The 14,250-nt window shown below is 39.0% G+C and overlaps 2 protein-coding genes across 4 annotated transcripts; both read right to left on the bottom strand.

Moving 5' to 3' along the window:
• Positions 1-1,701: 1,701 nt before the first annotated feature.
• Positions 1,702-7,932, bottom strand: LOC111462089 (probable serine/threonine-protein kinase At1g54610). Of its 3 annotated transcripts, none has more exons than XM_023105774.1 (8): positions 7,620-7,932; positions 7,108-7,463; positions 6,754-7,038; positions 6,330-6,647; positions 4,322-4,549; positions 2,672-2,772; positions 2,450-2,558; positions 2,077-2,355 (listed from the first exon to the last, which is right to left on the bottom strand). In XM_023105774.1, the coding sequence occupies exons 2-8, from the start codon at positions 7,441-7,443 to the stop codon at positions 2,077-2,079; spliced, it is 1,656 nt and encodes a 551-aa protein (XP_022961542.1). In that variant the 5' UTR covers positions 7,444-7,463; positions 7,620-7,932. The 3 variants fall into 3 exon arrangements, with proteins under 3 accessions (XP_022961541.1, XP_022961542.1, XP_022961540.1); XM_023105772.1 differs by having other exon boundaries at positions 7,108-7,452; XM_023105773.1 differs by lacking the exon at positions 7,620-7,932 and having other exon boundaries at positions 1,702-2,355; positions 7,108-7,443.
• A 3,573-nt stretch (positions 7,933-11,505) lies between these two features.
• Positions 11,506-13,851, bottom strand: LOC111461970 (pentatricopeptide repeat-containing protein At5g39350-like). Its single transcript, XM_023105612.1, has 2 exons — positions 11,613-13,851; positions 11,506-11,572 (listed from the first exon to the last, which is right to left on the bottom strand). The coding sequence occupies exon 1, from the start codon at positions 13,674-13,676 to the stop codon at positions 11,631-11,633; it is 2,046 nt and encodes a 681-aa protein (XP_022961380.1). The 5' UTR covers positions 13,677-13,851; the 3' UTR covers positions 11,506-11,572; positions 11,613-11,630.
• Between the last annotated feature and the right edge of the window lie 399 nt (positions 13,852-14,250).

Raw genomic sequence — 14,250 nt, 5'->3', positions numbered from 1 at the left:
TTTTTTTTTTTCCAAAAATATCCCTAATGTTTTTTATTTAAAAAAAAAAAAAACAAAATCATTAATGCCATTGAAGTGTAGAAAAAAAAAATTAACAAAAATATACGATACGAAAATAAGATCCGGATTACGGTGTTGATCGAATATCTCAAGGCAAAAACACTTGTTTGAGATTCGAGTCACTTCACTAGCAAGATCGATCATATGTAACTTGAATGATTCTAAACATGCAATCTAAACTTAACTCGAATAATAAATAATCACTTCAAGGGAAAGTAAAATTCAGATTACGTTGTTGATCAAATATTTCAAGGCAAGAACACTTGTTTGAGATTCGAATCACTCCACAAGTAAGATTGATCATGTCGAGCTTGAATTGTTCTACATGCAACCTAAACTACATAGAATTGCAAAGAAACTTAGCCATTAGAAAGTACAAATGTTCCTCTTACAAAGATAACGTACATGATTTTGTATATCCTCAAAATAAAAACTCTTAGCTTTACTGAGACAGTACAAAAGTAGTAACTATATTTCATGACCATAATTAGCTGGTATGTATATTTTATGGCTATAATTAACTACGGTGTAAATAAGCTTTAAAATATATTAAATAAACACCATAATTCACAATTCTGACATGAATTGAAACATCTTTCGATAATTTTGATAACATTTTCTTCCCATCTTATTGCATAATTGACAGTAAAAAAAAACTAAAAGTATCACTAATAGATATTGTTATTTTTTAGCTTTTTATTTTGAGCTTTTCCTCAAAATTTTTAAAACGTGTCTGCTACCATTTGTAACAGTCCAAGCCCACCGCTAGTCGACATTGTCCTTTTTGGACTTTCCCTTTTGGGCTTCTCCCTCAAAGTTTTTGAAACGCGTCTTTGGACTTTTTCCCTTTCGGGCTTCTCCCTCAAATTTTTTAAAACTCGTCTGCTACCATTTGTAACAGTCCAAACTCACTGCTAACAAATATTGTCCTCTTTGCACTTTCCCTTTTGAGTTTCTCCTTCAAAGTTTTTAAAACGCGTATTTGGAGTTTCCCTTTCGGGCTTCTCCCTCAAAGTTTTTAAAACTCGTGCTACCATTTGTAGCAGCCGAAGCCTACCACTAGTATTTGCTAGCAGATATTGTCCTCTTTGGACTTTCCCTTTTGCGCTTCTCCCTCAAAATTTTTAAAACGGGGAACGGAGCTTTCCCTTTCGGGCTTCTCCCTCAAAGTTTTCAAAACTCAGTCTGCTACCATTTGTAACCGTCCAAGCTCATTGCTAGGAGATATTGTCCTCTTTGGACTTTTCTTTTTGGGCTTCTCCCTCAAAATTTTTAAAACGCGTCTTTGGACTTTCCCTGTCGGGCTTCTCCCTCAAAGTTTTTAAAAACCACCGCTACTAAATATTGTCCTCTTTGGACTTTCACCACCACTAGTAGATAGTCTTCTTTAGACTTTTCCTTTTAAACTTTCCCTCAGTTTTTAAACACGTTTGCTACCATTTGTGACAGTTCAACTCCAGCGCTAGCAAGATATTGTCTTCCTTGGACTTTCTCATGCTTTCCCTCAAGATTTTTAAAATGCGTCTGTTAGGGAGAGATGCTTCGTTCACCTCTCTCCGTTTGAGATCTCACGAGTACAAAAATAAGAAAGTTAGGAAATGTGATAAATATTATGTAGTTAAATGGCAGAACCAAACAGCAATTCAAAGGCCAAGAATTTTTTTTTTACTCTATTGCTCACTATTCTGTAGAATGTCTCACTATAACTTCAACAAGGAAAATTGGGAATACAACAAATCAACATATACATAACTTTGTTAAATTTCTCATCACTTAGAAGCAAATTTATCTATTAAGTTCCCGTACCCTTTTCGAGTGGAGAAATTTGGTCGATGCAGCTATGAATACCATAAATACCGAAAAATCGAAGCCGCTCGACCTCTCAGATTTTACTTCATGATCTTCTAAGCTGAGAGTAGACCAGGCTGGTTGATACCAATTAGGATGAACAATGGGAATCATTTGATGATAGTGCTATCAGCAAACAGGCAGTAAAACCACAATCTTGTCAAAATTTTAGACCATGATTCTCTTGCCTTTACCTCCTACATGCTTCTTGTGTCTAGTAGGAGCATCAGTGCCAGAGCCAGGGACTAGTGGACCAGACCAGGCTTGGAGTGGCTCCTTAGAAAAAGTGAAAAGCGTCGTCGAGCTGAATGGTACGTCGGAAGGAACACGGGATGGGTCGATATGACGCGAATGTCCTAGCGTATAGCCAAACTCTCCATCCTGGTGTGGTGGGGGGAACTTTTCACTTTTGCTCTTTGCATTTGCATGTGTAATTATGCGCCTTCTCTGTTTCAAGATACAACAATTCATCAGCTTAATAAATCTAAGTGTCTAGCTGGTCTATGATCTTGATGAACTAAGCAAAGTAATTAATATTTACGTCGATATTAGTTTGTATTTCGGCGTTGGCTTCAGGAGCTGGAATAGCCCGAACGCGTGTGCGTGTTTTTTTCGTTCCATCTCCCTGGGCTTTACTAGCTGCTTTTAGTCTGCAGAATCATGCTCAACAAAATCACCAAATAACATCAACAAAGCAAGTTCACAGAAGAACAATAAAAACCAGACATATATTGAACAGAAACGGAAATCGACACATTCGTACCTCCGAGCTTCATCATCTCGTCTTCTAGCATCCATCTCCTTACTGGGAGGATATTTCGGGAGGTCGGAAGGTTCGCAAGCTAAAGGTTCTGTCATGAAGAACTGTATTGCAATGGAAAAGGTTGGAAAGGCATACAAGAAATATGGCAAAACTCCCATTATAGATAGCAGTCACAGAAAGTAAATATGTACACAACATATTTGGTTATGCATAAAATTGTATGAGGTACAGCTTTAACCTTTTTTTGTGAAATCAATGATCCAAACCATCCATAAAATAGCTCTATAGAAGTATTTCGCAATGGACCTTTAATCTTTCCTTTATGCCACCACCCTAAAATAACTTTTGAAAGTATGATATTTGTTAAATCACTTATTAACTAAATGCTTGACGGGTATAGTTGTGAGATCCCACATCGATTGGAGAGGGGAACAAAGCATTGTTTACAAGGGTGTGGAAACCTCTCCCTAGCAGACGTGTTTTAAAAACTTTGAGAGAAAGCTCGAAAGGGAATACTCAAAGAGGACAATATTTGTTAGCGGTGGGCTTGAGCCATGTGGATTGTGAGATACCACATAAATTGGAGAGTGGACCGAGTGCAAGTGTGATGTCCCACGTTGGTTGGGGAGGAGAACAAAACACTCTTTATAAGGGTGTGGAAACCTTCCTCTAGCAGACGCGTTTTAAAGCCTTGAGGGGATCCCGAAAGGAAAAGCCCAAAGAAGACAATATCTACTAGCGGTAGATTGGGGTTGTTACAAATGGTATCAGAGCCAGACACCGGACGATGTGTCAGCCTTCTCGCTGTTCCCCGAAGGGGGGTAGACACGAGGCGGTGTGCTAGTAAGGATGCCGGGCCCCAAAGGGGGGTGGATTGTGATGTCCCACATTGGTTGGAGAGGAGAACAAAACACTCTTTATAAAGGTGTGGAAACCTTCCTCTAGCAGACGCGTTTTAAAGCCTTGAGGGGATCCCAAAAGGGAAAGCCCAAAGAGGATAATATCTGCTAGCGGTGGATCTAGGTCGTTACAGCGAGCGAGAACGTTGGGCCCTAAAGGGGAGTGGACTGTGAGATCCCATATCGATTGGAGAGAGGAACGAGTGCTAGCGAGGACGCTAGCCCCAAAGGGGGATGGATTGTGAGACCCCACATCCATTGAGAGGGGAACGAGTGCCAGCGAGAACAGTGGGCCCCGAAGGGGGGTGGATTGTAAGATCCCAGATTGGTTGGAAAGGGGGAACGAAACATTCTTTATAAGGGTGTGAAAACCTCTCCCTAGCAGACGCGTTTTAAAAACCTTGAGGGGAAGCCCGAAAGGGAAAGCCCAAATAGGACAATATCTGTTAGCGGTGGGCTTGAGCTACGACAATAATCCTCCTTTAAAAAACTTATAATAAAAGGAATTAATATGCGGTCTTAATGGGTATAATAAAAGGACTCTTGTTCCCCCTCAAAGAAAAGGACTTAATATGGCTGTCTAAATGAAACCAAACCAGAAGAGGCAGAGCAAGCAACAACAATTGGTCTGATTAGTAGATATAGCGGGACAATTGATGTCGATAATAAACGAAACCACATCGTTTCAATCAGATTATCGAATGAAGTAAAAGTCATAACTGATATGTATTCTGATAATTCTTGATCTCACCTCGCTATTTAATGCATCTGTTGCTTCCTTTCGTTCTACTGGATCAATTGCAAGAAGCGTTTCGATAAGCGGCAGTGAAGATGGCGGGAAATCTTGAAACGTCTCCTTTATACGTCTTTTATAAGGTTCTCTGGGCTTAAATAAGGTTGCATTTGGAAGTTTTGCTCTTTTCCAGTATTCATCTGAAGGGGAGCCACAAAGCTTGTATATCTTGTGTAGTTGCTCTACCTGGGCCAGCAAAAGAGTAATTAGATAGCACAGCAGGTAGAGAAGGTTATAAAGATTCTTTTTTGGTATAAGAAACAATTTCATGGATGGTATGAAATTACAAAAGGCCTATATATGTTAACCACATTCATCAATGCGACGAAAAACACCTATAGAACACTGAAAGACTAATAATATAAGGGACCGGGACGCTACCGCTAAACCAAAGCCAATATGGTGATAGTAATGGTACCATGCACCATAAAGCACGGTACACGAAGAAAGAGAAGAAATCCTACCACTGAAGCGAAAACTAGAGATAAAACGATCTACGAAAGGCGTTACTTTTCATATTTTTCTTGATATTATGTCATGGTTTCCCATGATGATCCATAAGGGATACGGTGATGCACACACTCAACACCTTATATGTAATGCAGTTTTGTAAGCCCACGAGTCATAATGGCGCTAAAGACTATCTAGTTAAAATAATAGGCAATGGGTATGATGGGCTCGCTAACGGATATTGTCCTCTTTGGGTTTTCCCTTTCGAACTTCCCCTTAAGGTTTTTAAAACGTGTCTGTTAGGGAGAGGTTTCTACACCCTTATAAAGAATGTTTTGTTCCTCTCTTCAACCGATGTGGGATCTCACAATCCACCTCCCTTCAGGCCCAGCGTCCTCGCTGGCACTATTTCCTCTCTCCAATCGATATAGGATCTCACAATCCACCCCATCCCCCTTTGAGTTCACAGTGTCCTTGCTGGCACTAGTTCCTCTCTCCAATCGATGTGGGATCTCACAATCCACCCTCCTTCAGGGCCCAACGTCCTAGCTGGCACTCGTTCCCCTCTCCAATTGATGTGGAATCTCACAATCCACCCCCTTTCGGAACCCAACGTCCTCGTTGGTACTATTTCCTCTCTCCAATCAATGTAGGATCTCACAATCCACCCCACCCCCCTTTGAGCTCCAGCGTTCTTGCTGGCACTAGTTCCTCTCTCCAATCGATGTGGGATCTCACAATCCACCCTCATTCAGGGTCCAACGTTCTCACTGACACTCGTTCCCCTCTCCAATTGATGTGGAATCTCTCAATCCATCTCCCTTCGAGACCCAACGTCCTCGTTGGCACACCACCCGATGTCCACCTCCCTTCGGGACTCAGAGAGAGGTAGTAATTTAGTTTTAGGAAAGAAGCAATAGTTCAAAGAGAGAACATTTCCATACGTCAGATCTTTATACTATGACCTTTCATTCTTTAAATTCTGATTTATGCTAGATTTGAACATTTCATACATTCATTTATCTCAAGTTGGAGTGTTAATCAAAATAGAGCTGCTAATATATTTTGTTTTCCATCATGATTCTCCTACATTTGTGTGCTGACCCAAAGAGATCATAGTATGATGCATCCTGAGACACAATAACCATAAGAACACAAAACTACTGATAGGAAGTTTATAGTAAATGATTGCAGGCTAACACTAGCCTCAATTTTTAATATTTCATTCTTTAATCCTGACACAAATTGATTCCTATATTGACATGAAAGTCAGTGAGAGCAATTAAATGCACTAGAGAGAGCAAATTTACGAAGTCCGAACTATGAAGCTAAACCTGTAACAGCCAAACTCCACAGCTAGTAGATATTGTCCTCTTTAAGGTTTCCCGTTCGGACTTCCCCTCAAGGTTTTTAAAACACGTCTACTAAGGAGAGGTTTCCACACCCTTATAAATAATGTTTCGTTCTCCTCTCCAACCGATATGAGATCTCACAAAACCAGAAAGAAAGCAATTACCTCTGTACGACCAGGCATAATAGGCCTCCCAGCTAATAACTCAGCCAGTATACACCCAGCACTCCAGAGGTCTACACCAACTCCATAATCAGTTGCTCCAAGAAGGAGTTCAGGAGGTCGATACCATAACGTAACCACCCGACTAGTCATAGGGTGCTTGTGATTCGGATCAAAGATAGAAGCCAATCCAAAGTCAGCTATCTTAAGCACTCCCCCACTATCAATGAGAAGGTTAGATCCTTTAATGTCACGATGAAGCACCCGACGATTATGACAGTGTTCCAGTCCAGATAGCAGTTGTTGCACGAAACATTTCACCTATAAATAAGCATATTTTCACAAAAAGAATTATTGATTTTCAGGAACAAACTGCAAGACGTTCAGTTTAGATATGAAAACTGAAAGAAACAATACGCCAGCCAACCTGAGATTCCGTAAATTTGATCGATGGATTCGCAGCAAGACCAGCTAAATCATGCTCCATATACTCAAACACCAAGTATAAACTACAAGACATCCGTGATGTAACCAACCCCTCCAATTTCACAACATTGTTATGATTTAATCTCCTAAGAATGAGAATCTCTCTAGCCATAAACTGCACACTTTCAGGTTCGAGATTGTCGAATCGAACCTTCTTCAGTGCGACAATTTTACCTGTAATTATATCTTTAGCTTTATACACATTGCTATACGTTCCTTGTCCAATCTAACACCAAAACAATTATGTTAGAAGCATGTAAGATCAGTGTAAGAAGTTACTTAGTTGATTGCCCACCTTATCAATCTTTTCAAATGTATCAGCCTTCCGAGGAATCCAACCATTGAGAGCCTCTCCACAAACTGCTGTGAGCCAAGAAGGCCATCCAGCAGCAACTTGCTCTCCCTGGGAATGGTTTGGCAAGTTCGTCGGCCTCGGAACCTTCCTCGACTTTCTCCGTTTAGCTCGTGGACGATCCGAACATCCATCAGCTTTCGGCTCCTCCTTGTTTACATTTACATGCTCCTCTACATTAGCACTCACATGTTCTACAGTAATTTGATTTCTCCTTTCCTTATCTACAGGGAATTCTGCATTTCTAGATGACACCTCTCGGCTAACCAAACACCCCATTTCTCGATTCTAAGCGTCATCTTCCAACATAGATACCAACACAATAGACATAAATTGGCAAGTAAATCAGTGATTGAAAAACCCCCCAAAACCCCCAAAACCCACAAATCTATCATGCGATTATCAAAACCCAATACTCAAAACAAGAAATCAGTATCAGAAAACAACAGAAATACCTTGAACTAAGAAGCATGAGAATCCCATCAAAGAAAGCGATCGGCGGAATGAAGAACAGGGAAATCAGAGATCAAACAAAAGGGGAATTGGAGGAACAAATTGGGAAGGGAACTGATCTGGATTGGAGTGATGCATAAATGTGGATTGTTTGCGGTTGAGTGTCCTGATTGTTGTGGACTGTGTTGGCTGTCTGCGAGTGAGTGGAGAGAGACAATTGTAAGAGCGGAGATCTGCTTCGGCGTTTCTAAAAGTCGCCTCAAATCCAAATCTGAATTCTCTCTCCGCCGTGAGACCTCAATCCCGAAAACGTGGGTTTTTTTTTTTTTTTTTAAAATATAAAATACGTTTTGTTTTTTTTTTTTTCCTTCGACCAACCCAGCCAGTGTTGGGTTGGATTAGCGTTTTGGGTTGAGTTGGATTTAGTTTTTCTTAACCCGAATTGATTCGGTTTCGAGTTCATGAAATAAAACCCTCAGATTAATCCGAACCGAATAAAAATATATAAAATATATTAAGAAATTAGCAGTGGATTTGCAAGAGTGTATTTCGTACCAACCTAAACTAATCATGTGATTGACTAGTTGTGATTAACATTGTTATATCACAATTTATATATTTTTTTTATTTTTATAATAGTCATCAACCTCTCTATTTCAGTTAAAATATTTTTATAATATTTTTTTTATTTCGTTTTATATATAATATTTTAAATTAATCATTTTTATTGATTTTTTAATTTTAGTCGTTCTTGATGGATTGATTTTTTTTTTGAATAATTATAGATTGATTTGTGAACTTTTATCTAAAATTCTATTCCAATAATTATAAATTGTGGATAAATAAAACTTCTTTTTTAAAATAATTTTATTTAACGGTCTACACCCCAACCCGAAAATAGCGTCTACGACCTAACCTGAAAATAGAGGATTGGATTGAGTAAAATTTAAAATCATGTACACTCTAATTATTTTTATTAATTATCCTAAAATTTAAATTTAAAATATAACCTATATAATTAATTATTGAATTTAATCACCGTTATAGTTACTTATAATTAATTTTTTATATAATTTATTAAAATCTTTTATTTTTAAATAAATTTAAAAACCTAAAATTGAAGATATATTATTAACAAATGAAATTTTAATTTAATTTAATTAATTAAAATTATTTTAATAATTTAAGGTAGTGAAAATAAACTAACTAACAAGAATTAGTTATAGAATTAGTTAGATGACTAAAATGTTTTATAGTAAGAACAAATGAAAAGTCTATTTATTTATATGAAGTTAAATTCCCACTCTAACACCAAATTACCTGGACCATGGTAAATTACGGAGTAAACGGTAAAAAGTTATATGTACACTAAATAGTTATATAATAGATGGTTATATAAAAGTCTATTTATATATATGAAGTTAAATTCCCACTCTAACACCAAATTACCTGGACCATGGTAAATTACGGAGTAAACGGTAAAAAGTTATATGTACACTAAATAGTTATATAATAGATGGTTATATGTGGTAATAGATGGTTATATGTGGTAAAATTATATAGTAGATGGTTATATTATATATGGTAAAATTATATATAGGAAGCTAAACTATATATATATATCTGCACAGCTTTAAAAATGTACTTTATTGTATTCTTTTAGTACATACTTGAAGTTATTAATACAAAACCTTTATCCAATATTTTCGGTTATCTAATATTTTTTTTGCATTTTCTCTATCATGTTCATCTAGATCGAGTGTGTGCGTGCGATCCTAACAGATTCGATATTCAGATTCGACACTTGTTGTGCGATCCTAACAGATTCGAAATTCAGATTCGACACTTATGTGCGATCCTAACAGATTCGAAATTCAGATTCGACACTTGTTGTGCGATCCTAACAGATTCAGATTAGCGGCATGATGGTCCTGACATTCCCCCCAATCCCTTGCATCCCCTGCAACAAGGTCATCCAACGAATTGCTCTATGCAAGACACGTTTAACAATAGAGATTCTATAATTGAGCTACAAAAAAGAACGGTATGCCTTGTTTCTAGGGATGCGCTACAAAAAAGAACGGTGTGCCTTGTTTCTAGGGATGCAAGGAAACGTCTCCTCCGTCATTATTATTATTTTTTATTTTATTTTATTTTTTGGTGAACACTCGGTCCAGCGGGTGAACATGGCAGGCTCTGGCATTACGCACCTGCTCACACCCTTTGAAGCACTCTCGAGTGTATGTTTTAGTTTTTGAATAAGTCGTTTAGCCTTACAAGCCTACAAGTCTTTATCTCTTAAACTTATTTCAATGTGAATCAAAATCCTTCGCTCTTTTCGGGTTTGCACTAACGAGCAAAGGAGTACGTATACGAGTCCGCCTGGTGCGTCTATGTGTGCATGCATGGTCCGTCTTCCAATCCTGCCCTGACTAGAAAAATACAGTCCAAGGGCCTGTCATGATGTTTTTATGAAAAGATATATCTACATTGTTTGTGTTTGCATTTTTCTGATCCCAACCGTATGCCTACTTATTCCAGGCTGAGCCAAGGTTGAAAACAATGTGGGTGTGTAAGATGTGTCACGGTCATACTTTTTTCAACTGTGCGGTATCGTGATCTTGACACGTTCATAATCAGCCTAGAGGAGAACCCAAGACATACATTTTTCACCCAGCTTTGTGGCTTCGTCGAAGCTTAGACAAGATTTGTCTTCACCCACAGAACATTACTTGTGCGGAATCCAAGATTGTTTTGCCACACACGCTGCCTATGCGTGCATGTTCAATCATCTACAACACATCCGACTTGCCTCTACACTAGACCAAGTCATTCGACTCGACCTTGCTTCTACTCAGGGCCAAGGTCTCTCATGTGTAACGTCGCATCTCAAATCATCTTGGTTCCCAATTAACATGGCTCATATGTCTTGACGCCATCCCAAGCTACGAGGTGTCATCGACCATCACATCTCACTCGATCATGCCATCGAGAATAGGCTCATGTGTTGTTCATAATATCGGGACATTTCGAACTTCTATCCATCTCGATTGTATCGAGGCTTTGACCCTCCCGTGTCCATGTCATGTCGTTTACAAACTCTGTATCAGATAGCGGGTGTATGATCCAACCTCCGACACATGGGTTGGGGTGCAATATTGACACACCTATGGCGTTCGATACTGCCGGTAGCTCTCTTAGGCCATAGCGCCTAAGGGTGGTGGAGAGCTAACACCATGCCTCCCATACATTTTGAGCCATTTCCAATCCTTTTCGAGTAGATGTTATTTTAGCGAGCAATCATACAGCCCCGTACAACGTCCATTGAATATCCAATTAACACCAAATTTTGTAAACTTTTATATTTCATATAGACGAACTTAACTCCAGAGTTGCATGATGAAACTTATATCAAAACCCCGACTTCTGAGGTTATGACCCGAGACCCTACCCAATCTTCTTTGAGCTTGTCTTCACACTCGTGTCACCTCGTTTTCTCAAACCTTGCATATGCCTTAGTTTGGCTTGAATGCACACTCTTGATATGTTTGATGATGCACCGTCCTCCGTCAATGACTTTAATATAATGCAACATTAAGAAGAATCATCATTTATGCAACAAAGACTTCCCGATACCTAGTTGGTTACAAATATATGATAGATAATTAAAACGTATTAGGTCTAAGGGTTTCTATTTACTTTCCTTTTAACCAAAATTATTCAGAATCATTCAAACTTGACATGATCGTTCTTGCTTGTGGAGTAATTTGAATCTCAAACAGGTAACTTTTTCTTGAGATATTCGATTAACAAAGTAATCCAAATCTTACTTTTCCTTGTAATGATTCCTTATCATGAAAACCTTCGAGAATTAAAATAAAACATTTGAAAAAGAACATAGATTACCTCGAAACTGTTGTTTGTAAGTCTCCTTTGTTAGGTTCCAATCCTGTATCTTCCTCGTAGTTAATCAGTTATTGTGCAACAACTTTGTCCAAACATGGCTGTGCAAACTAAATATTTACTTCAATTGAGCTATAACCTGGAATCTTTTTAAGCTCCTGCTCGGTCATGAGACCCCGGAGATAGTTTACCGTATCCCATCGACCTGCTTCGGCATATATATTCGACAAGCTAACGTAGACGCTCGGATTTCTAGACTCGAACGAGAGTAATCTGTCAGCAATTTTTACACCCAACTCAATGTCCTTATGCAAAAGACACCCATTCAGCAGAGTTTCAAGTACGCCACTGGTTGGTCTGAAAGGCATTTGATTGATCACTTCCTCAGCTTGCCGAAGGCGACCTGCTCGACTTAAAAGATCGACAAAGCAGGCATAAAGCTTATCGGTCGGTGTTACGCTATGAACTTTCTCCATATCTCGAAACAAAGATATCCCCTCCTCCACTAGGCCTGAATGGCTACAAGCAGATAGCAGAGAAACAAATGTGCTCTCATTTGGCTGAAGTTCTTGATTCATTTGATGGTAGACAGACAGTGCTTTATGCCCGAGACCGTGCATTCCATAGCCCGAAATCATCGAGTTATATAATATCACATCCTTCGGTGTAAAACCATGGTTGAATACTTTCTCACCCGAGTCGATTTCGCTGCATTTTGCATACATATCAATAAGGGCTGTCTTAGCGACAACGTCCGATGCAAAACGAAATCGAATTAAGACAGCATGAACACTTCTCCCTTCACGCAACGAGCCGAGGAGCGTGCAACAATGAACTAAACTAACTAAGGTGAGAGCATTGAAAGTAACCCTCTCATTTTGCATTTGAGAAAATAGCTTTAAAGCATCTCTAGCTTGCCCATTCTGAGCCAGTCCCACAAGCATGGCAGTCCATGATACCACATTCTTAGTTTTCATTCTTTCAAAAACAGAATATGCATAGGCCAAACATCCACATTTAGCATATAGATCAACAATTGCAGTAGACAAAATCAAATTCAAATCGAGTTCTCTTCGATAGACGCAACCATGAACAATCTTCCCGCCATCCAAATCAGCCGTGCGAGAACAAAGCTGGACAAGGCTAACAACGGTATTCGAATCGAAACCTCCTTCATTCGTAACCAACATACGGAAGAGATGTAAAGTTTCGACACGCAAACCATTTTGAACATAACCCGAAATCATAACATTCCAAGACACCAAATTCCTAGAGGGCATTGTATCGAAAATCCATCGAGCACTTACGACATCACCCGTTTTACAATACATATCAATCAGTGAGGTAAGCACCCTTGTATCACTACTCATTCCAAATCCAAGAACATAGCTATGAATACATTTTCCAAACTCTAAATCCCTCATATCCCCACAGGATTGAACCAAGCTTGTCATGGTCACAGCACTAGGCTCAATTCTATTATGAAGCATATCAAGAAACAATTTATAGCCTTCACTAAACAAGCCTTCCTGCATGAACCCACCAATCATAACATTCCAACAAACAACATCTTTCTCAACCATTTCATGAAAAAAAATTCGTGCATTCATAATATCCCCAGCTTTCACCAAAAAATTCAAAATCGAACTTCCCAAAAACCGACCACCAGCTAACCCCTTACACAGAGCTAATCTAATCACTTCCATGCCCATTTCATAATCCAATAAGAACATGCACGCCTTAAGAGCAAAATTACAAGTATAGCTATCAAATTCGAAATGACATCGACCCATCAATTTAAACAGCTCGATGGTCTCATTATAATGCTGATTTTGAAGATACCCATTAACCATGGCATTGCAGAGAATAGTTTTTGGTTGAGGAATTTTATCAAACACCTTACGTGCATTCTCCAAAGAACCCAAGGTCGAGTACGCCGCAACAAGCTTTGCAACCAAAAACTGGCCTCCGGAAATGGCGTTTGTGATAATGATCCGAGCGTGGATGGATTTGACTGAGAGAAGATCACGGGGAAATTCTTGGAGAAATGAGAAAAATGGTTGAGTACTGAATAGGGCATTTTTTGTGGAGGATGTTGAGGTGTTTGAAATGAAGGTTTTGAGAGGCGAACAAGGGAAGCGAAGGAATGGCGGCATCAAAAGAAAGGCATAGCCAAAATCATAGGTAAGGACAGAGCAGAGAAAGTTCAGATTGGAGGAGAGAATTAGAGAATTGAAATTTCAATTGATTTGGTCAAAAATCCCTTTCCACTTTTAAATCCCTAGTTTCTCTCTCTTCAATCTCACTCTCTCTCCTCTCTCTCTCCTCTCTCCCTCCAATTTCATCTTCTTCCCCTCTCCGACAACCTCTCCGACAACCACACTACTGGCGGCGCACGACCGCACCCTTCCGCCCGTTGTAAATGGTTCTGTTCCACCTAAGTGATTAGTGCTATTGTTTGGGACTTTAAGTTTAGCTTATATTTTTAGGTTCAACCGAGGCTATATTGAATTTTTTGAGTAACATATTGGTGAGTCTTTGTAGTAGTGAGGTATTCACGTGTAACACTTTGTTTATTAGTGATTAGTTGTTACTCGTCGATGTAGGGAAACTTCTTCTCTCTGAACCATAAATATCTGGGTGTCTCTTTGTGTAATTCCGTTATTGATGTTGTGGGTACATTTGTTCCGCTTCAGTGACGAAACTCAACGCGTGCAAGAGGCACTACGC

Source organism: Cucurbita moschata, unplaced genomic scaffold, assembly GCF_002738365.1.
Source record: "Cucurbita moschata cultivar Rifu unplaced genomic scaffold, Cmos_1.0 Cmo_Scf00026, whole genome shotgun sequence".
Lineage (NCBI taxonomy): Eukaryota > Viridiplantae > Streptophyta > Magnoliopsida > Cucurbitales > Cucurbitaceae > Cucurbita > Cucurbita moschata.
This window is presented reverse-complemented; position numbering and strand designations above follow the sequence as displayed.